General features: G+C 41.9%; 1 protein-coding gene across 4 annotated transcripts; it reads right to left on the bottom strand.

Annotated features, from left to right (window-relative positions):
- Positions 1-9,058: 9,058 nt before the first annotated feature.
- LOC308620315 (glycine N-acyltransferase-like) lies at positions 9,059-23,069 on the bottom strand. Of its 4 annotated transcripts, XM_081239783.1 has the most exons (7): positions 22,822-23,069; positions 20,156-20,257; positions 17,842-17,937; positions 14,452-14,559; positions 12,636-12,762; positions 10,365-10,536; positions 9,059-9,938 (listed from the first exon to the last, which is right to left on the bottom strand). In XM_081239783.1, the coding sequence occupies exons 3-7, from the start codon at positions 17,917-17,919 to the stop codon at positions 9,536-9,538; spliced, it is 888 nt and encodes a 295-aa protein (XP_081095909.1). In that variant the 5' UTR covers positions 17,920-17,937; positions 20,156-20,257; positions 22,822-23,069; the 3' UTR covers positions 9,059-9,535. The 4 variants fall into 4 exon arrangements, with proteins under 4 accessions (XP_081095909.1, XP_081095910.1, XP_081095912.1 ...); XM_081239784.1 differs by lacking the exon at positions 20,156-20,257; XM_081239786.1 differs by lacking the exon at positions 14,452-14,559.
- Between the last annotated feature and the right edge of the window lie 388 nt (positions 23,070-23,457).

Here is a 23,457-nt window from a genome sequence, read left to right on the forward strand (position 1 = left end):
AAGAAACAGTTTTCTGTTGTGAAAGCATAGAAAGCCAGGGAGAATTTTATTTATCTTACACATAGATTGTTCCAGCTTTCCTTTGGTGTTAATCCACTGTGTTTGCAATGGCACAGAGTCTTACCAGTCAGCCAAAGAAAACTCAAGACTGTTTCATTATCCTTAACTCTGTGGGCTAAAGAAGATCAACTAGTTTGATATGACTGCGTAGATTGAAGTGTGTTCTTTATTATGATAGTCATTATGAAGGACAGTGACAGATGACCACTTGGAGCTAGAGGTGTCCCATCAGCTAGCAGGTATAACTCCAGGGGTACTTGACAGTTCCAGACTCTTTGAAAGTTCCCATAGTACACTGGGGGAGTCGGGGAGGAAATACACTGGAATGGTCTTAACTAAGATTCCCACAGTCCTGGCTTAGCAGAGAAGAACCTGATTCCCTCATAAGATAAGAAGCCAGGAGCCTCTCATAAGGTGTGGTTAAATTTATTATTTCTGTAGGTGTTCCATATCTGGGTTATATCATGAAGAACATTTCCTGATTCTCAGGAATATTTGTATGTCTGTCTTTACAGCACAGGAATTTTCTTTTCGTAGTATTGTCCAAAAAGTGTATCATTATTGATAAAATTAATGTAATACAGTTTAGTACAATCCTCACTTTTTTATGTTTAAGAAATCTTAACCTTTTATCATTTCATTAGGAATAACTCTAGGTTTCAAATGTCTGAGTGTTTGGGACTTAATTTGTAGTATTACCGCAAAGGAAATACTTCTATCAATATAAAGGGCTAGTCTGACTGAGGGTTGGAGTGATTCAAATGATTAGGCTGAATGACAGTATTTTATAATCTTGATCAAGTTTGGTCAATTCTTATCAACAAGACTTTCCAAAAGTATTGTTCCAGCAAACATTCCATGAATGTTTATTCCTAGTATCTTACTAATATTCCTAAAGGCTAGTAGTTGATCAGAGTATCATTTTTTAAAAACATTCTGAAATTATATTTTTATTGGTTTTAACAAGATTTATAACCTACTCAAAAATGCAATAGAGTGGGCACCATAAAACAAATTAAAAAATTTTATTCATTTAATTTTGGCTGCATTGGGTCTTCGTTGCTGCGTGTGGGCTTTCTCTGTTTGTGGCGAGCGAGGGCTACTCTTCGTTGCGGTGCACGGGCTTCTCATTGCGGTGGCTTCTCTTGTTGTGGAGCACAGGCTCTAGGTGCGTGGGCTTCAGTAGTTGTGGCACATGGGCTCAGTAGGTGTGGCTTGCAGGCTCTAGAGCGCAGGCTCAGTAGTTGTTGTGCACGGGCTTAGTTGCTCTGCGGCATGTGGGAACTTCCCGGACCAGGCCTCAAACCCGTGTACCCTGCATTAGCAGGTGGATTCTTATCCACTATGCCACCAGGGAAGTCCCACAAAACAAATTTGTTTGAAAGCACTAGAACCAGCACATGAATAGTCATGACATTCAGTGGCATGTCCCTTGTTTTTTTTTAAACATAGATTTTATTTATTTATTTATTTTTTGGCTGCCTTGGGTCTCCGTTGCTGCGTGTGGGCTTTCTCTAGTTGTGGCGAGTGGGGGCTACTCTTCCTTGCGGTGCGTGGGCTTCTCATTGCAGTGGCTTCTCTTGTTGTGGAACACAGGCTCTAGGCAGGCGGGCTTCATTAGTTGTGGCACGTGGGCTCAACAGTTGTGGCTTGTGGGCTCTAGAGAGCCGACTCAGTAGTTGTGGTCCACGGGCTTAGTTGCTCTGCAGCATGTGGGATCTTCCTGGACCAGGGATTGAACCAGTGTCCCCTGCACTGGCAGGCAGATTCTTAACCACTGCACCACCAGGGAAGTCCGGCATGTCCCTTGTTGAAATATAGCTTTTATAATCTGTAGTGGTGGATGCTTTACAAATAGGGTAAGCTGCATGTAGAATAAAATGAAGAGATTTTTAAAGTAGAGATTAAAGACATTAGAGATTATAGATGAGAAATTATTTTAATGAAACTTCCTTTTGTTGTCAACTTAAAGAATCTCTGAACATGGTGGCACCTTAAAAACATCTACAAATAATGGACATATATGATACTCTGAGTATCATTGTTCAAAATCACATTTAAAAGCATCAGTTGAATATATATCCATTATTTGTGGATTTTTTTAAGGCGCCACCATGTGTAGAGATTCTTTAAGTTGACTGAACCAGCAATAACTTGGAAGAAGTAAATTATAGAGTCAGGGTGGGATTGTCCTTATAACCTAAACAAGTTATTATTTGCAGTGAAGGGAAACATATATACAATGGAATATTACTCAGCCATAAAAAGAAACAAAATTGAGTTATTTGTAGTGAGGTGGATGGACCTAGAGTCTGTCATACAGAGTGAAGTAAGTTAGAAAGAGAAAAACAAATACCGTATGCTAACACATATATATGGAATCTGAAAATTTAAAAAAAAAAAGGTTCTGAAAAACCTAGAGGCAGGACAGGAATAAAGACGCAGACGTAGAAAATGGACTTGAGGACATGGGGAGGGGGAAGGGTAAGCTGGGGTGAAGTGAGAGAGTGGCATGGACATATATATACTACCAAATGTAAAATAGATAGCTAGTGGGAAGCAGCCACATAGCACAGGGAGATCAGCTTGGTGCTTTGTGACCACCTAGAGGGTGGGATAGGGAGGGCGGGAGGGAGACGCACAAGGGAGGGGATATGGGGATATATGTATACGTATAGCTGATTCACTTTGTTATAAAGCAGAAACTAACACACCATTGTAAAGCAATTATATTCCAATAAGGTTGTTAAAAAAAAAAAAGAATACCTATAAAGTCCCTTCCAGGGAGGCTCCAAGGAGGTCTTTCTCAGATTTCTTTTCCAGAATCACCTGCTTTTAGATCATGTAAGGATTGATCATATAATTGATGAGGAAAGGCAGCCTGCTCATACTGAAGATAGCATTGAATGTACTAAACTAGTCTTTTTCAATATTTACCTAGATCAGATTGTAAAATATTGGAATTTAGTATTGACATGGGCCTGCCAATGAGCCGATCATACCCATATAGGATGGGACATAATGGGATAGTACTCAGCAATAAATGAATGAAATACCAACACACACAACATGGCTTAAGTCTCATAGGTGTTTGGTGAATGGAAAATCCAGGCATAAAAGAGTACTCAATATATGATGCTAATTTTACAGAGTTCAAGAACCTGAAAAATTAATCACTAAAGGGACCTTAACCAGCCCTTGCCTCTGGTAGGGCTGTAGATTGACTGGCAAAGGGTATGAAAGAATTTTTAGACGTGACAAAATTGCTCTATTTTTTGAAAAGAATGCAGGTTTCCTGAGTGTAAGTAAGCTTGTTTCAACCCCACAGAACTACTCTCTCTCTCATTTTCAAAGAGAGAGAGAGAGTCTCTGTGTATTAAAGCTGTTGCGTTGTTGTATGTCCAAACACTTCTTTAATTTGTCCTTTTAATTAGATACTATTTTGCCTGTCTCTATGATTGTAGGTTTAAGACCTTTCCTTAGAAATTTGATGGCATTGCTTCTCTGTTTGCTAAGTATCTGGGGCTGTCAATGAGAAGTCTAAAGTCAGTAAGATTCGTATTCTTCTTATCAAAACCCCTCAGTTTATCCCCTCTCTCTGGAACCTTTTATGATCTTGTCTTCCACTTTGGTGCTCAGAAATTTTACAGTAATATATCTAATGAGTTCTTTTCACACTCAGCCTTAAGTAAGTTATTTCAATCTTAAATCATTCCTCACGTTTGGAAAATCTGCTTCTTCTGATGCTTCTGCCACCTCTTCTTTTTCTTCCTTTTACATTATTTTCATCATTCCATTTGCTCTGTTCTCATTTTTTGGAATGCCATTTAGATGGATCTTTAAACTTGTCAATGTTGTTCAGTTCCCTTATATTTTCTTTCATATTTTCCATCCCATTTTCATTCTATGTGATATTCTGAGATATACCTTCTACCAGAACTTCTTAGCTTTCTAATTACCTATCAGCTGTGTCCACTTTGCTACTGAGTCCATCCGTTGAGATTTTTTTTTTTCTTTTTTTTTTTGCGGTACGCGGGCCTCTAGCCTGTTGTGGCCTCTCTCGTTGCGGGGCACAGGCTCTGGATGCGCAGGTTCAGCGGCCATGGCTCACGGGCCCAGCCGCTCCACGGCATGTGGGATCTTCCCGGACCGGGGCACGAACCCGCGTCTCCTGCATCGGCAGGCGAACTCTCAACCACTGCACCACCAGGGAAGCCCGAGATTTTTATTCAATGTTCCAGTATTTAACTTCTGAAATCTCTAGTTGATTCCTTTTTAAGAATGTAACATAAAATATCAACAACTATACTTTTCTGAAGTCTCCTAATTGCTCTATTTCTCTTTCAGCAGGTGTGAATTCATCCACAGGTCGAGTTTGATGCCTTTCTTTCCTTGTCAATTCTTTGGCCATTCCTGGTTTTCTTTTTGAGTTTGAGAGTTCCTATTCACAATTTTAAAAGAGCTACTGTTCCAGGTCCCTGGTATTTTGGAGGATGGGCCTGGAATTTTACAAGTTGTGGCAGTAATGTGCCCTCTTTGTATGAGGCCCTCCCCTCTTCCAAGGGTCAGAGCTCTCTGTTGCTTCCAGTCCCCAAAGCCCCACCCCACCCCCCACTGCCTTCTCCTCTGGTAACACTCACATTTGCAAAATGCATAGCAAAAATCAGGATGGAATCAAAGGCCAACCAGCCACGTTTGAATAATCTAGCTCTGACCAATAACAGGCCTGAGTTAGGTTTATTCTAGTTTGTCTGTTGACTCTGGGCTGATTCTGCCTTGCATGCTCTTCTAGTTGACATTTCACACATGTATTATAGGTGGCAGTTTCTTACACTTTTATTTCACCATAGTCTTAGTCCTTTTCATTCTCCAGCTTATAGGAATTACCCAACACATCTGGAGCATCAATAAATTCTTTTTTCTCTTCCCTGACTCTTATTGATGTTAATTCAATCATTTGATGAGAATTCAGCAAATGATAACTGGGCTCCATCTGCAATCTTGAGCCAATTCTCTAACTTGCATTTATGCAATCCTTTTCGTTTCTATTTTTACAAGTGCATGTATTTTTATCTGCATTTTAAAAATGGGAAAACAAAATCTACAGTGTTATGGGATTTGCCCAGTATCATACACTGAGTGGCTGAGCCATACTCGTAATTCAGATACATTCTTGACCCCAATCCCATGTTTTTACCCCATTACCCAGGGTACTAGATTTAGGCATATTAAAGCAATATTCTGTAACTATACAACATGTAGCAGTTATAAAACACTTTCACATGCATTGTGTTATCTTTTCCTCATTAAATCCCTTGATATAGCATTATTATTTATCTTAGACAGGAAATCCTGCAATTAAAACAAATAAGAAAGTTACCAAGACAATTGAGCAATGACACTCAGGGTCTGGAGACTTCAAGTCTCTAGACAGGCACGGGCATAAACCTTGGGGTATCCCGGATATTTCTTTGCCACCTACCTCAAACAATAAGGCAATCAACACATTAAAAGGATATCCAAATAAACCCACCAAAGGCTGGGAAGTCTTGTTTCCCATAAAATATCTTATCTTCATCTTTAAGGATACTGGATTGCTCCTTTTCATTCTTTTTTTTTTTCTTTTTTTCTGTTCAGTGGCAGTAATTTCTACTACTCTGTCTTCCAGCTTACTGATCCATTCTTCTACCTCATTTAGTCTACTACTGATTCCTTCCAGTGTATTTTTCATTTCAGTTATTATATTCTTCATCTCTCTTTGGTTGTTCTTTATATTTTCTCTTTGTTAAAATTTTCTACAGTGAGTCCCCTACGTATGAACTTTCAAGTTTCGAACTTCCAAAGATGCAAACATATGGTCGCATGTCTAATCACATAAGTTAGGTCACATGTCTGGCGTACATTGTCACGTGTGTACATCCTCTACAAGTGGCTGTGCTTTTGTGTACTTTACTGTACAGTACTGTATAGAGTACAGTACTGTATAGAGTACAGTAGTACAGTATCTTTTTTCAAGCCCAGGATGTCTGGAAGCAAGTGTAAAAGCAGCGATGAGATAGCTGGTACTGCTAAGAAGTGCCACGCAATAACAATGGAAACAAAAGTGAAAATAATTGAGAGACTGGAGTGAGGAGAAAAGATACCTTGTCCTTCATCTCCTATTTCTGATGATCCTTCAGCTCTACCATCTCCTACCTCCTCTCCCTCCTCCAGTCAGTAACTCTTCTTGCCTGTTCACTCAATGCCAGCCCCTGTATGCCAGCTGTTGTACTGTACTACGGAACTTTTCAAGGTACTGCACTGTAAGATTAAAAATGTTTTCTTTATTTTTGTGTCCGTTTGTTTTTTATGTATTATTTGTGTGAAAAGTATTATAAACCTATTACAGCACAGTACTATATAGCTGATTGTGTTAGTTGGGTGCCTAGGCTAACTTTGTTGGACTTACGAACAAATTGGACTTACAAACGCACTCTTGGAATGGAACTCGTTCATATGTAGGGGACTTACTATAACGTCTTGCTCTGTGTATCCACTATCCTCCCAAGTTCCTTGATCATCTTTGTGATCACTACTCTGAACTCTTTCTCAGGTGGGTTGCCTATCTCCACTTCACTTAGTTCTTCTGGGGTTTTATCTTGTTCCTTCACCTGAAACATATTCCTCTGCTGCCTCATTTTCTCTAAGTTGCTATTTGTATTTTTATGTATGTGGTAGGTTAGTTACATTTCTTGGCCTCGGAGAAGTGGCCCTCTGTAGGAGGCATCCTATGTGTCCCAGCAGTGCACTCCCCTCTCGACACCCAAGCTATGTGCTCTAGGCGTTCCCCCTAAGAAGGCTACGTGGGTTTTTCTGTTGTGGTGGGCTAAGTGTGTGGGCAGTCAGGTAGGCCCCTATCTGGTCGGTTGCCAGGCCCTGCCTTGTGTGGATGTAGCTGGCTGCTATTTAGTGGGGCCTGGTCCTGAGGTGGCTAGCTGCAGAATCCTAGGGGGTCTCTGGAGCTAGTGCTGGCTCACTGGTGGGTGGAGTCAGGGTCCCAAAGACTCTGGGACTGTTGCCCACCCACTGGCTGGTTAAGTCAGGTCTTGGGGTTAGTGCCAGACTACTGGTAGGCATAGCTGGTTCCTAGAGTCTGGCTCTGGAATCCCAGAGCTCATTTAAAATTATTGGTGGGGGGTGGTTCTTGACTCAGTTGGGTATGGGGTCCAGGGTGTCCTAAAGGTTGTGTTGGCCCCCTAGTGGGCTGGGCCAGGGCCCAGCCAGTGCCAGTGTAGGATCTGGCCTGCAGTGTGGGATTGTAGTTTTCTACCTTCTTGTGTCTGCCCTCTGGTGGATGAGGCTGGTCTAGAGGCATGGTCTGGCTTCCCGGTAGGAGGGGCTGGTCCACTGGTGGGCAGAGCTGGGTCTTGGCCCTCTGGTGGGCTAGGCCATGTCTAGAGGCAAACCCAGAGGTGGCTGTGGGCTCTTTAGTCTTTAGGCAGCCTGTCTGCAGATGGGAGTGGATGTTTTCCTGCCTAGTTTGTTTTTTGGCCTGAGGTGTTCCAGCACTGGAGCCTACAGGCTGTTGGGGGGCCAGGTCTTGGAGCTAATGAGCTAGATGTTAGCTATCAACAATGTCCCACTATATGCTGCCACCAGTGTGTGTTTTCCTTTACCAAAGCCTGAATTCCTTCTCCCTGTTTCAGAACCACAAAACCTCTTTCTCCCTGATGACTACAGGGAATTCTTGGAGGGGAGTATCAGCTTGTACTCATACAGAAATGAAAGTAGTATGGCATCAGAATTTTCGTCTATAGTCTAGGGAATAAGATATATTCTATTATTTCACTAAACCAGTGGTTCTCAAAGCATGGTCCCTGGACCAGCAGCATCAACATCACCTGGAAACTTGCTAGAAGTGTACATTCTGGAACTCTGCCCAAGATCTACTGAATCAGAAAATCTAGGTGTGAGGCCCTGTAACCTGTTTGGACAAGCCTGCTAAGTGATTCTGATGCAGGCTCAACTTTGAGAACCACTAAACTAAATGTCAACCAGAGGTGACTTTGCCTGCAGGGGACATTTACTAATATCTGGAGACATTTTTAGTTGTCATAATTGGGATGGAGGGTGCTAATGACATCTAGTGGGTAGAGGCCAGGGATTCTGCTAAACATTCTACAAATGCACAGGACAGACCTACAGCAAAGAATTGTCCAGTCTAAAATGTCCGTTGCGCCAAAGTCGAGAAACCTGCTCTAAACTGAGCCGTCACTCTCCCAACTGGCGAAGAAGTTAAACCTCAGTTGTATGTGTGTGTGTATGTGTATGTGCACACGCATGTATATTTGTGGGGATCTTCATCCCCAATTCCATAGCTTAATTTCAGGTTTAGGTGGACCAGAGGGAGCAAGTTCTTAATCCAGGTAATCACCTTCATTCAGGTGCTCTGTTTGCTGCCCGGTACTGGTGTTTAGTGCTGTTTCTCTCTAAGGGCTGGGGCAGGAAACTCTCCCACCTGACCCGTCCCAACCAGGAAGAATATCTTTCCACACCAGCAACCAGATTCTCCCCTGAGACAATGGTCTGAACCACACAGAATTCTGGCATCTTGAAGTAATATGCCAAGGTCAAGCGGAACAGTAGGCATCCATGCTACACCTCCCACCCCCTCAACTTCCATCTCTTCTCAATAAATCCCCACCTTCCTGGGGCTGGGTGTTCCCACTTTCCTCTCCCCATTAGCTCACACCATGTTTCCCCATCACGAACCACTTAGCTTCAGCTTATACAATCAAACACAAAATCTCTTTATTGTTTGAGGGTTTCAGGTGACTTTAGGAAGCTCAACTTTTAGGGACAATATTGAAGCATTTTCCCCAAAGTGGAAGGGTGGGGGGGGGGACAGGCAACATAAGTTAGTCTTTTTCTTAATATCTCTCCCTGCTATATCATGCATATCATGTTTAACATAATATACCATATATATTTGTATATAACATATTTATTATACCTATAAAGCAGCAATCAGAGGAGAGGATAATATCTACAGACCTAAAGAGTAGAGTCCACTTGCTCTTCACTAAGGGAAAAGCCATAGGAAGAGAGGAATAAGTCGTAATGCCCAGGAAGTATTAGCCCTCCCTGGAAAAACTGGCAAGGATGTACCAACCCATGCCCTAAGAGTCCCAGGGGAAGCCATTTGGGGCAACATGTAGCGAATGAAGAAGTATGGCAGAGATACTGGAAGCATGGGGAACAGAACTGTGAAACCACTGCAGGAGGACCAGATGCTGCTTATGCTGAGATATCTAAGGCAAGCCCATCGACGGTAGTGGTCCTGTCGACCATTCACACTGCTGCCCCAGGACCCACACAATGTCCACTCCTTTACCTATGATTACAATTACAATTGGTTCTTTCCCTCCACCCACTCATCGGCTCCTTCAGCTGCATCCTCAGGCCCATCCCGTACTGTCTTGGATTCAGTGCTGCTTCACAGAGGCACACAGTTCCACTGGTTCCAGTCACAGGGCACAGGGATATGATTCAGACTGTGACTCAGTTTCTGCATAATTTTGTTATTCTTGTCTACATGAGAATACACGGGGAAGCCACGTTTGATCAGAGCCTTGGTCTGGTAATAGATGACGTAGGTGACGAGACCCTGGCCCCGGTACTCAGGCAGGGTGCCCCCCATCCGCATCTCTCCTGTCTGGTCCATCAAGGACCAGGACACAGGGGTCCCCTCAGGCCCCAGCAGGCAGAAGTTGGGGAAGGTCCGGATACAGCGCTCGATGAATCTCTGGCTCCACTCATTGCCACCGAAATGCCAGAATTTATTCACCATGGCAGCGTGGGTAGGATCCAACGATGAGAGTTTAAACATCTCTTGGTCACTATGGATGTTCCAAGAGAGAAGCAAAGTCCATGAGTTTAGAGGTTTATATTTGTTCTTACCTCTATTATCTTGAGAGACAGAGTAAACAGAGGAAATAGCGAACGCAAAGTCTGGAGTATAAGTGAGCTTGTAATGACAGAAGGACAGAAAGAAGGCCGATGTTGTTGGACTGAGTGAGCTAGGAGGACAAGACAGGTCAGAGAAGTTGACATAGGCCTGATATATTCCAGGTGAGAAAAGAAATGGTGGGGTATTTTAAGCAGGGGAGAAACACGGTTTGGATTATGTTTCTAAAAAAGATTATTCTGGCTGCTTTGAAGAAGATGGATTGTGGGGAGCCAGAGTAAAAGCAGAAAGAGAAGTTGGGAGGCTACTTTGGTAGTGAGAGGTGTAAGTAGCGTAGGGTAGCTTTTATCAAACTCACATGGCCTTGGGTTTGCCATCGCTAAGTGATAAGTTCTTTACGTCCAGCAGGGAAGGAGCCAGTTCCCTGATTGACTCAATCGCCATATAGAGAATGTTTTGTGATTGCTTGACTTTGAAGGATTTAGTGGCTGCAAGACTTTGTATTACTTCATTCAGGCTGGACTGTGAACCTAGATGGGATTGTAAGGAGAAATGCAATGATTTATGTCCATTCTAGGGAGAAGCTCTCCAGTGGAGTAGGAAGTGTCTGAGGATTTCTAGTCAGATAATTTTGGTGATGGGCTTGGTGCTGCTACTGTATGACTGGGCTCATGTAATCAGGATTTGTGCAATTTTCCTTGTTTTGGAAAAGCAAACATGCCTAGAAATTCATTCAGCCATGGTCATGCCATTAGAGGCAATACCAAGACTGGAACTAACTTTTCTGGGCTACATAATCATGCAGTTTTGATGATCAAAGAAGGTGAGTTATAATAATTATAGTTGCCGGGACTTCCCTGGTGGAGCAGTGGTTGGGAATCTGCCTGCCAGTGCAGGGGAAATGGGTTCAATCCCTGGTCTGGGAAGATCCCACATGCTGTGGAGCAACTAGGCCCATGAGCCACAACTGCTGAGCCTGCGCTCTAGAGCCCGTGTGCCGCAGCTGCTGAGCCCACGAGCTGCAACTACTGGGGCCCACATGCTTGGAGCCCCTGCTCAGCAATGGGAGAGGCCACCGCAATGGGGGACCTGCGTACTGCAGCGAAGAGTGGCCCCCGCTCACTGCAACAGGAGAAAGCCCACATGCAGCAACAAAGACCCAACGCAGCCAAAAATAAATAAAATTTTTAAAAATAATAATAATCATAGTTGCCAACATCTCTGGAGTACTTACTATATTCCCTATGTGGTAGATTGTTGCAGTAATGGCCCACAATTTGCCCACATCTCCTTGTATCCATTCCCTGGAATAGTCCCCTCCTGCACTGCATCTGACCTTGGCCATATGACTTGTTTTACCAATGGGAAAGAGTAAATTTGATGCAGAGAGAGGCTTAAAAATGCTTGCACATTGGGGCTCACCATGTCTTTGTGCTTCTGGTTACCTTGAGGCCAACACCACATGAAAAGACCTAGGCTAACCTGCTGAAGACATGTGCTCTTATCATGATGTCACCAGGGCCTAGCCAGCACTGATAGCCAGACCATTATTCAGACTTGTAAGTTAGGCCATCCTAGAGCAACCAACCCACAGTCACCCATCAACTGACTGTAGATGCATAGCTACACCCAGAGGAGACCAGCAGAACAGCTGCCTTGCAAAGCCCAGGCCAGTTGTTGATTCACAGAATTATGAGGTTTGCTATGCAGTGAAAGTTAACTGAAACATTCAGGTATTGCACTAAGCAATTCCTAGCTAAGATTTCATTTAATCTTTTCAACAATGCTGTGTTTTAGGTACCATTATTTATTTTTTATTTTTTTAGTAAATTTATTTATTTATTTATTTTTGGCTGTGTTGGGTCTTCATTGCTGCACACGGGCTTTCTCTAGTTGTGGCAAGTGAGGGCTACTCTTTGTTGCGGAGTACGGGCCCTAGAACACGCAGGCTTTGGTAGTTGTGGCACACAGGCTCAGTAGTTGTGGCACACGGGCTCAGTAGTTGTGGCTCACGGGCTTAGCTGCTCCATGGCATTTGGGATCTTCCTGGACCAGGGCTCAAACCCATGTCCCCTGCATTGGCAGGCGGACGCTTAACCACTGCACCACCCGGGAAGTCCTAGGTACAATTATTATCCTCATTTTTATATATGAAAGTCAGGATCTCAGATAGGACAAGTCCCTGGCTAGGATCACATGGCAAAGTAATAGGCAAATGCCATCCTAGGTAGTCTGACTCTGGAGACCACGCTCATAACCATATAAGTTGCTCTTTATGACCTAGGAGATGTTCTGTGGCACGAGTTGTCATTCCAATTCTAGGAATGAAAGTCCATGGGGAAAGCTCTGCTCTGATACCCAACCACCCTAAGGCATCCTGGATATGTCCACAAAATATTCCATAAATCCTTAGCTCTCAGGGGATTACATTACAGTCCTCTATATGAAGCCCATTAGGTACAAACTTTGAGGGTGTTTTTTCCCCCTTTACAGGTATAGTTGCAGCTGAGTCAAAAAACTGACAGCAGGCTGAGGGTCTGGGGCTTGGAGAAAGGAGATACATGTCATAGGAGAAATTGTTCAGGATGGAGATGTGATTCAGCACAGATTCCATTCCTTTTATACTTACTTTGGATCTGCAAATGCTGTTTCCAATTGATGACTTCTGGTAAGCTGAGGAATTCCTGACAGTTTTTGAGGTCTTTCGAGTAGATATGGTAAGTATTGGTGTAGTGATCAAGGTCATCTGTCATGTCCTGTTATCATTGAGAAAAGGGGGGCCAAACAAATGTCTTATTTTTCATGATTGTAATACTTTTTTCCTAAATTCTACTATACTGTGGTATTTTTAAGTACTAAAATATTGGTGTTTGTATTGGTGCATTAGAAATTTTTCTGAATCATTTAAGTCATGAGATCAAGATGGGAGATTCAGGTGTTCAAATTATGATGAAAAACTGCAGAACAATACTATTCTCTACCCATATATTGTGTTAAAATTTCAACTCAAGCAAAGACAGCTATTTAGAAAGCATTCTTCTATATTTTCATCTTCCTCAACAGGAAGAAGAGAAGAGCAATTGACAAGGAAAAGCTTCTGTTGCAAGAATAAATTTTCTATATTTCAAACACTTGCAGAATACATAAACTATGAAGATGACAGTATTAAATTTGGTTATTGACATTTCTGGATTGAAATTTCCATCTATACTAAATTAAGACAAAGACGATGAAAACCAATTAGAAATGCTTTCATAAAATAATACAATAGATGAACAAATTGTAATTACAGAAAAACAAAGAAACCACTTATTTAGAAAGATCCCCTCAAATCATTAAATAAGAGATGCAATTATTTGGAAGAAGAAGGCACGGGAAAATATTATCTTGAGGGCAGAATTAGAAACCTTTTCAAAAATAGTTGGAATTGTTGCACAAAAATACACTCACAAGTCAGCAATGATACCACTAACACATTTTGTTTCTTAAGATCCCATTTAAGGGCTTCCCTGGTGGTGCAGTGGTTGAGAGTCCTCTTGCCGATGCAGGGGACATGGGTTCGTGCCCCGGTCCGGGAAGATCCCACATGCCGCGGAGCGGCTGGGCCCGTGAGCCATGGCCACTGAGCCTGCGCGTTCGGAGCCTGTGCTCCGCGACGGGAGAGGCCACAACAGTGAGAGGCCCGCGTACCGCAAAAAAAAAAAAAAAAAAAAAAAGATCCCATTTAAGATAAAAGGTCAAATAATTTTTTTGCAGTTCAGTTTTTGTTATTCATATAAATGTCTTCATTTTATATGCTGTTTAATTCCATGGATTTTAAATAATTTATTATTTGTAGGAAAGATATATTTGTATTTTTATAAATTTATAATTTTACTGGATGTTTTAAAATAAACTTAGGGGTTTTTGTCTTTGAAATGTATTAACTATTTAGTTTCACTAATTTTTAAATGTTTCCCCAAAATGCATATGGAAATTCTAATATTATAAATTTTTTTTTTATAATCAGCCAACTAACTGTCCTGTTTCATACCTTCCTATATTTGTCCTTGTTACTTTCTCTGGTTAGAATGCCCTCCTTTCTTTGTCAGCCTAACAAAGATATATTTATCTACAAAATCCAGTTCAGATGAAACATCCACTAAGAAGTATTTCTAATCTGATCCTGTAACCTCCATCTCCAAACTCCATAGTTTAATCAGCTTTTGCCTGTGCTATCTCCATATACTGTACATTTTCTGTTTTTGAACATTTTACACTAAGCTGTAATTTATTTACTTACCTGTATTCTCCTCCAGGCTGTGGGGTTCTTAAAGGCAAGGACTTGTTCACTATCACTGCAATTCATTTCTGTAGCCCCAGGGTCTACCACATTGCCAGGCACATGGTAGGCACATAGCAAATATAAACATAGATGCAAATTCATTCCACATCTGGCACCTTACCTGCTCCTGGGGGCGGATAACCACTGTATTAAAATCAGGCCACCTGTCCACCAGAGCTTTTAGCTTGAATGGGTTTCCCTGATTCATGTGGAAGATGGTCCCATAAACCTGCAGTATCCGGACAAAGTGAGAGGGTCAGCTTATTAGGAAGGGATGGTGAAGTGCCTTGTTTGACCAGGACAGGTTTATGTCTATGAAACTGTGAAATTTTACAGCAGTAAAGGGACAAATAGGGCATCTGGGTCTAAAATCTCCACATGCTACATTTTTTTTTTAACCTCAGATGAGAGCTTTTTCTTCCCATCTAATATAAATCAAACATGCATATGGTAAAATACTGGGATAAATAAAGTAAATGATCATAAGAACACTGTTCTTGTTTTTTGTAGGATTTAATATTAATTTTTCCAGACTTTCTTCTATTCATACTCATAGAGATACACAATTTTACAAATGTAAAATGATCTGATACATGATATTTTTCACCACTGAATAAATTGTGGGTGTATCTCTATGTTCATAAATACAAAATTTTTCAATTATGTTCTAATGACTGCAAGGATTCCATTATATGGTTGTATCATGGTTCATTTGTGCATTTGCCTACTGAGGGTCATTTCAGCTGTTTCCAAATTTTCATTTTAACAACTAATTCTTTGCAGAGCATGCTTGCACAGAAATCTTTGCATGGGCACCAGATATTTTCTTAGATTATCCATCAGGTAACTGCTAGTTCAAAGGTTATGGACATGTTTAAAACTCTTTAACATGTATGTCCACAGTACCCTCTGGGAAGGTAATTTCCTCCCACAATAAGCAAAGGCTAAAGCAAAATGCTCAAGAGAATGGGCTGTGGAAGCCTACAGTTTCGGTCCAGTCTTGAGTCCCCAACCCCGCCTTTTTGCATAGTTTGTTGAGAGAAAGGGGAAAGCAGGGAGAGAATGAATGAGATAGCCTGTGGACATTAAGTGACCTGGTGATTTGGGGGTGGAGGACTGCAGCAGTGGATACCACCATGGGCCACATGACTATTGTGAACATGAAGTCTCTGCAGATACCAGCATGGGAACATGCCAGTGACCAAAGGTCAAAAAAAAAAATGTATGCAGTTTAATGGTTTCTACCATGGGTAGATGATGACCAAAGACTGTAGCAACATCCTTCCCTCCTACCACCCTCCACCCGACATGAACTATTGATGTTACACTATGGAGAAAGAGAAGGGGAAAAAAATCTAAGTTGCCTGAGCTTATCTGAAATCATTGTTTTCAGCCATGAATGGAGGCTTGATATAGAAATTCTGTACAGTTTGGCAAAATATAGATGTTTCTTTTTATCCCTTTGCATTTGGGGGTGTGTAAAATTGCTTTAGATTAATACATTATCCATTACAGGATCTGAAAATATGTGTAGCTCTTCCTCTTTCTTATTCCCTGGGCTGAATTAATTAAAACTTTTTTTTTCTGCTGAACTCAGAACGTAGTGAGCCAGGCAGCTACTCTAGGTTGACTCAGCTGGAGTTGACACATGCAATAAAATGTACTTAATATCCAACACTTAGAAGAACAGATGGACGTTTTGTCAACTGAGACTCAAGCAAGTATTGAGTTCTAGGTTATACCTCCATTAAAAGTACCTGGCAAACAACTATTCTAGATTTCAACTAGGGTAAAAATGTATATCTTTAATATACAACCAATGCTGTTTCTTCATGAAAGTTGTGGAGCCAAGAGGGCCGCCTTATCTTACCACAGAGATGCTCCAAGTAAGGACACTTGGGAACCACCAAGAGTTTCCTCAAGACGTTTGGGGTCCACTTAACCCAAGGAGTAAAGAGAAATTTAAATCACAAGATTCTATACTACAGAGCATGGAAGAAACACTTTTAGGTGAAAGAATTTTCAAAAATAGCTACTTACCATAAAAATCTTAGGCAAGTGTTCATAATATGTATAACTGATGTAACCTCTAAGAAAAATTGACTGTCTCTTTGAGAGGTTGCCTGGATCTTAAGGATTATCAAGTGAAAGTGGTTAAATATTAGGTAACAGAGATTAATATTAGTGAGATCCACCAAAGTGGGTGGCATTTTAGTTATAAGTTAGTTGATTTGAAGGCATTTTGGGCAGTAATGAAAGAACAGGGCGAGTTGCTTCATTAGTCTATCTCTAATAAATGAAAATGAAGCCATATGATCTACAAATAAAATAATGCTAACATTTTTCTCCTTTATACAGAACGATGGAGTAACAAATCTATTGGGGAGTGAGGCAGGTGAATGCATTTATCTTATCTAAAATGTATGCATCTTATAGGAGTGTATTATAAAACAGTAGAAATCTAGTTCTCTTTTTTTTGTTTTTTTGTTTTGCGGTACGCGGGCCTCTCACTGCTGTGGCCTCTCCCGTTGCAGAGCACAGGCTCCAGACGCGCAGGCTCAGCGGCCATGGCTCACGGGCCCAGTCGCTCCGCAGCATGTGGGATCTTCCCAGACCGGTGCACGAACCCGTGTCCCCTGCATCGGCAGGCAGACCCTCAACCACTGCGCCACCAGGGAAGCCCGAAATCTAGTTCTCTTTTTACAAAAAAATTTCAGGGAAACAATTTGTTCTCCAAATACACACACATACACACATTACACACACACACATTCACACATGCACGGTTGTACTTAAATTCCACTGGAATGGGCCCCATCCCTTTGGTTGCTAAAGAAAAACACAGGTGAGGACCCCAGCCAATCATTAGAGCTGCTCTCAAACAGTTCTGGATGTGGGCTTCTATGTATATGTTCTATTTAATCCTGAGATTTCTGATCAATTGTACTTGGTTAACAGAGGTCCTCAGAGTCAGCCACAAAATAGCTTGATGTGCCATAAGTTTGGAGCAATTGGACAATCTAAGTGAAATAGAAATTGACTTATTAGTTTTAAAGAAGGCTCATGATGGTTAACCTCTCACCTGGCAAGTGTTCTTTTAAGGAGAACAAATTAAAAATTAACATGTAGTCTCAGCTAACTTTGTAGGAGAACTCTGGGCAAGTTTCCAGTGCTATTATGGAACGTTTCTTGGAAAGGAGCAAGGGAATACTTTTTGCATCAGCTTGGAGCAAAAAGCAATGCTAGGTCTCAGGCATTCCTACATTTATACCATAGCACTGCAGCTCACTATTTGTGAGGTATTGGGCAAACCACTTCACTGAGCCTCCATCTTCACATCAGTGACATGGGCATAACAGCAACTATCTTGTAGAGAGGTTATGCAAATTAAATGAGAGAAAATATGCACTAGTGCCTGGCACAGAATAGGTGCTCAATAAATATTAGTCTCTCTTTCCCTTCATCACAGGAACTTTCTATTCCTACTCCCCTCAGAATTTTCCATTGTCACCTTTAAGGATGTAGGAAGGCTCTTCCTCAAGGATTTCTCCAGCATCTGCAGCATCTGGGCACCTTGCAATGGGAACATCGTGCAAGACACCTTGTTCTGGAGAGACAACCAGGAAACAGCCAGGAATGAGAAGAGCAGGCGGAGATTCAGAAACAAAAGTAGCAAGTTCTCTGCTAATTGCCAGAGCCCTCTTCAGTGTCTCTTTATTGGTGTCATCTTCACTAAAGTCATCAGCCATTCCAAGGAAGGATGAGACTGGCAGAAAGTGCAGAGCCAGCCTTCTGAATTTTTCAGCTCACTTTCTCAAAACTTTGGTGAATTCTAGTCATTAATTTCACTTTACATTAACAAGCACATTCTAAAATATATATAACTTTTTTTGATATTTAGTTGCTATCAGTGATTTTTCTGACTCTACCAGGAGTAAGCTGTGCAACCTTCGAAGGTTACTTAGCCTCTCTGTACCTTGGTGTCTTCAAAGTAGATGGGATAATAGTATTACCTGACTCATAGAATTGTTGTGAGGATTAAATAAGCTAATATGTTAAAAGAGTAAATAAGTGCTTAAAGAGTATCTGTCACATAGTAAACACTGAACATATGTTATTTTATTACTACTACCACTCCTCTTCCTTACTGTCTTTTCTTTCCCCTCCTGTTCTCACCCCTCTTCCTTCTCCCCACTTGAGTTAAAGGGCTGTATACTGCATGATATTTTGATGCCACCTTTTTAATATAGGGCTTTTTGACATGCTTTAAAATATAAACGAATTATCTTATTGTTTGCTTGTTTCTTTATCTATTTAGGCCACACTATGTGGCTTGCAGAATCTTAGTTCCCCAACAGGGATTGAACTCAGGCCCTGGCAGTGAGAGTGCCAAGTCCTAAGCACTGGACTGCCAGGGAACTCCTTCTTTGTTTAATTGCCAAGTCCTACTTCAAGCCGGTGCTCTCACTTTATCACTGAGCCTCACCCTATTTTTGAGTCTTACTCCATCTCTAAGCCTTACTCTTGGATCTGTGATACATGTTGCATAATTACTAGGTAGCATAAAAATAGTATTTTTACATATTTGACTCACTGCATCAAATTGGGATGGTCAAAACATCCCATAAAATCCTACTGACATGAAAAAGGAAGAAAAGAGGCAGTGTCACAGTGTTCTGATTTGAACTGTGATCTTAGGAGTACCAAGTTACTTTTTTTTTTTTTTTTTGCTGTACGCGGGCCTCTCACTGTTGTGGCCTCTCCCGTTGCGGAGCACAGGCTCTGGACGCGCAGGCTCAGCGGCCATGGCTCACGGGCCCAGCCGGTCCGCGGCATGTGGGATCTTCCTGGACTGGGACACGAACCTGTGTCCCCTGCATCGGCAGGCGGACTCTCAACCACTGCGCCACCAGGGAAGCCCCAGGGAAGCCCCCGGGAAGCCCCCAAGTTACTTTTTGTGTGATTTCTTTTTTTTTTTTTTCTTGCGGTATGCGGGCCTCTCACTGTTGTGGCCTCTCCCATTGCGGAGCACAGGCTCTGGACGCGCAGGCTCAGCAGCCATGGCTCACGGGCCCAGCCGCTCCAGGGCATGTGGGATCTTCCCGGACCGGGGCACGAACCCGTGTCCCCTGCATCGGCAGGCGGACTCCCAACCACTGCACCACCTGGGAAGCCCCCCCAAGTTACTTTTTAATGAAGGCGCCAAAGAGGTATTCTGAGAAGGTGTTGTATTAAAACCCACCATATCTGAGATGACATGCTCCAGGCCAGAACTGGGTAAATTTGTGATTTTAGAATAGCAAGGACACTTCTGTTTTTGGCCAAGGTGGAATACAATAAGTCCCTTATATACGAAATTTCAAGTTTTGAACTTTCAAAGATGCGAACGTGCATCGCTCATCCAACCTATGGACCAGGGAGTTATAATGACTTTTGTTTTTTTATTATTTATTTATTTATTTGTTTGTTTGTTTGGCTGCGCCGGGTCTTGGTTGCGGCACGCGGGATCTTCATTGCCGAGTGCGGGATCTTCATTGCGGCGTGTGGGCTCTAGTTCCCTGACCAGGGATCGAAACTGGGCCGCCTGCATTAGGATGCAGAGTCTTAACCACTGGACCACCCGGGAAGTCTCAATTATAGTGACTTTTAAGAAATATTATTTATTTCACACTTTTCACCTGGCAGTAAAGGCGAGTGATGAATCAGGAACAATCTTGTGACAATTTTGGAAGGATGATAACATCTACAAGGCCATAAAAAACGTTGACTTTGCTTGTTGTGAGGTTACAGCCGTCACCATGAATGGGGTTGGGAAGAACCTTTACCTGCAGTTTGCTCACGACTTTTGTGGATTTGGGAAGGTGGATGCGGAGTCCAAAGAGGTCTTCAGCAACTTAGTGACCCTCAGCAAGAAGCTGGAGCTAGATCTGCAATAAGACGACTTCATTGAACTCCATGCTGTGCCACATAAGGAGCTTACTGATGAAGACCTGACGGAATTGGAGGCCCAGAGAAAGGACGAAGAGACACAAGAGGAAGAAGTAACTGGAGAACTGAAGAGATTCACAACGTGGGAAACGGCAAAGGGATTTTCTTTATTTGAGAGGGCACTGCTAGTTTTTGAGGCACAGGTCCCGAATGTGGAATGGTACACGAAAGTTGCAGCAGCGGTTCAGAATGCAATCCAGTGCTACCGTGTCATCTATGACAAGAAAAAAAAGAGCTACTACCCAGACATCACTAGATTGTTTATTCAAGAGAGTAGATAGAATTGAATCCAGAGGACCTTAAGACTGTCCTGAAGGCCAATCTTATCTTTTATCTAGAGGCAACTCACAAGGAGTATAAGATGCAACATAAAGATGAATGTCAAGGGGCTTCCCTGGTGGCGCAGTGGTTGAGAGTCCGCCTGCCGATGCAGGGGACACGGGTTCGTGCCCCGGTCTGGGAAGATCCCACATGCCGCGGAGCGGCTAGGCCCGTGAGCCATGGCCGCTGAGCCTGTGCGTCCGGAGCCTGTGCTCCGCAAGGGGAGAGGCCACAACAGTGAGAGGCCCACCTACCGCAAAAAAAAAAAAAAAAAAAAAAAAAAAAAAGATGAATGTCAAATCTGTGGGGTGTCAGAATGGCCATCATTAAAAAGTCTACAAATAATAAACGTTGGAGAAGGTGTGGAGAAAAGGGAACCATCCTACACTGTTGGTGGGAATGTAAACTGGTGCAGCCACTATGGAAAACAGCATGGAGGTTCCCCAAAAAACTAAAAATAGAGTTGCCATATGATCCAGCAATCCCACTCCTGGGCACATACCCAGACAAAATTGGAATTTGAAAATATACATGCACCCCTATGTTCCTAACAGCATTATTTAAAATAGCCAAAATATGGAAACAACCTAAATGTCCATCGACAGATGAATGGATAAAGAAGATGTGACATATATATATATATATATTATACAAAGGAATATTACTCAGTCATAAAAAAGAATGAAATAATACCATTTGCAGCAACATGTATGGATGTAGAAATTATCATACTATGTGAAGTAAGTCAGAAAGAGAAAGACAAATGCCATATGATATCGCCCACGTGTGCAATCTGAAATACGACACGAACATATCTACGAAAGAGAAACAGACTCACAGACACAGATTTGTGGTTGCCAAGGGGGGAGGGGTGTGGTGGAGGGACAGAATGCAAGTTTGGAATTAGCAGATGCAAACTATTATATATAGGATGGATAAACAACAAGGTCTTACTGTATAGCACACAGAACTGTATTCAATATCCTGTGATAAACCATAATGGAAAAGAATATGAAAAGGAATATATATATATTTATAAAACATAATATATATGTATATATGACTGAATCATGTTGCTGTACAGTAGAAATTAACACAACATTGTAAGTCAACTATACTTCAACAAAATTAAAATATCTGTGGGGTGTAATATTACCATATTTCCTGAAAAGTATAGGGTTTGGAACCACCCTCCAAGGATGCACACACAAAGCAACAACCAAGCATGGTGCCTCATAAATAAGGTAGATTGGAAACAACTGAGACTGTGATTCTCCAGGACATTGGACACACTCACTGTGAGCTGGCAGAACTGGGCAACAGGCAATGTCCTTGGGAGTGAAATTCAGAACTTTGGACCTAATTACTCCCAGAAGAAGAAATTAATCCAAAGAAAACAATTCAAAAGAAAAAAAAGCTCTCAGCAGAATCTGATAAAGCTGCACAAAGATAAGCAAGGACCGAACAAAACCCCAGTGTTCAACAATAGGAAAAGGAAATATAAACTATGGTGCAACTCCATGATATTAGCATAATTCCTATACATATGGACACATGGGAAAGGTTGAAATAAAATGAGAAAACGTAGGGCCTAAAACAGTTCACATACCACATACATAAGCATAAATTTATAAGAGAACACAGACAAATAAAAAGATAGATTGTGGTAGTAGCAATATAGGTGAAAGCTTTAAAGTAAGTTTGTTTATTATACGATTTAAATAAACAATAGGTCTGGTCTGTATTCTTGTCCTTACTCAGCTATTCATTTCCTCTCTGACTTTACATACAGCAACCTTCTTATCATTCATGGAGACAAAAAACTGCCTACTTTAAAATATAACCAGAAGGATTCAACAGGGTGCTGTTTAGAGCGTTTTCACGCATTAAGTGCTCCATTCACCACCCCCACTGCCAGAAAATGCCCAGATCTTTCCTCATTCCTTTATTAGTTCAGATCCAAAAACTGCAAGAATTTTTCATAGTACCTAACAAGTTGCCTTTTACAGAATAGGTGCCAGATACACGTTTCTTAAGTTGAAGTTATTCCTTTTCCTTAGGTATATTTGTCATTGTATTCTGAGCAGAACAAAATATGAGCATTTTGATTTGTCTCATGTAAGTGGAGAGGATGTCACAAAGCAATGATTATCTTTTTTTTTTTTTTGGCATGAGTTCTCACCTGGAAAGCTGTCTTCACACCGAGCTTTGCAGGAACAAATGAAGAGGAGCGACCTTTAGATCATGAAATTTCCCTCTGGTGCAGACAGTTAAGCAGGTCTTGCAGAGTGCTTTTAGGTATGTTTTCTTCACAAATTGCCGAGCTGAGGCTTGTCGTGGACCTTGCACTAGGCAAAAAGTTGGGTGTTAGCTCTCATGAAATCTATCCCTTGCTCTCTGGGTCTCATGTTGAGGGAGCTGGTTCTGCAAGGTTGGGAGGCTGCCAGTGTGCCATCTGAGCTTCTCTTTCTGAAACACCAGGCTGCTCTTTGCCCCGCAGGCCCTGTCATTACTCTGATAACCAAGCTATGTGAAGCCAACAAGCCAGATACTGGAAGGGTCACACTGTATAGGCAATACCTTTCTCCTCCCCTTCCCATTCTCAAGTACCTGCAGTAAGAGAAAGATATTAGGAAAGATATGGTTCAGGTCTGATTTGCAGAATCTGACTTTTCTTCCTTCACGTATGCAGTACAGAAAATTGCACAGGGTGACTAAAGCTCCTAGGATCCTCGCTTTTTAAGGATAATCTGTGTCCTCTCCCCTGCCCATTCTGAAGCTCCAGTTAAACATCCCCACAGTGATTTAACTCAGGCAC

Source organism: Mesoplodon bidens, assembly GCF_964165515.1.
Source record: "Mesoplodon bidens genome assembly, chromosome: 7".
NCBI lineage: Eukaryota > Metazoa > Chordata > Mammalia > Artiodactyla > Ziphiidae > Mesoplodon > Mesoplodon bidens.

Bases quoted from the DNA above. Each gene is read 5' to 3' on its own strand.
- LOC308620315 (XM_081239784.1), bottom strand. From the start codon at position 17,919: ATGTTCCCATTGCAAGGTGCCCAGATGCTGCAGATGCTGGAGAAATCC. The intron at 14,560-17,841 runs GTGACAATGGAA...CGGATACTGCAG, and splicing joins GCCTTCCTACATCCTTAAAG to GTTTATGGGACCATCTTCCA. The intron at 12,763-14,451 runs GTAAGGTGCCAG...CAATGATAACAG, and splicing joins TTATCCGCCCCCAGGAGCAG to GACATGACAGATGACCTTGA.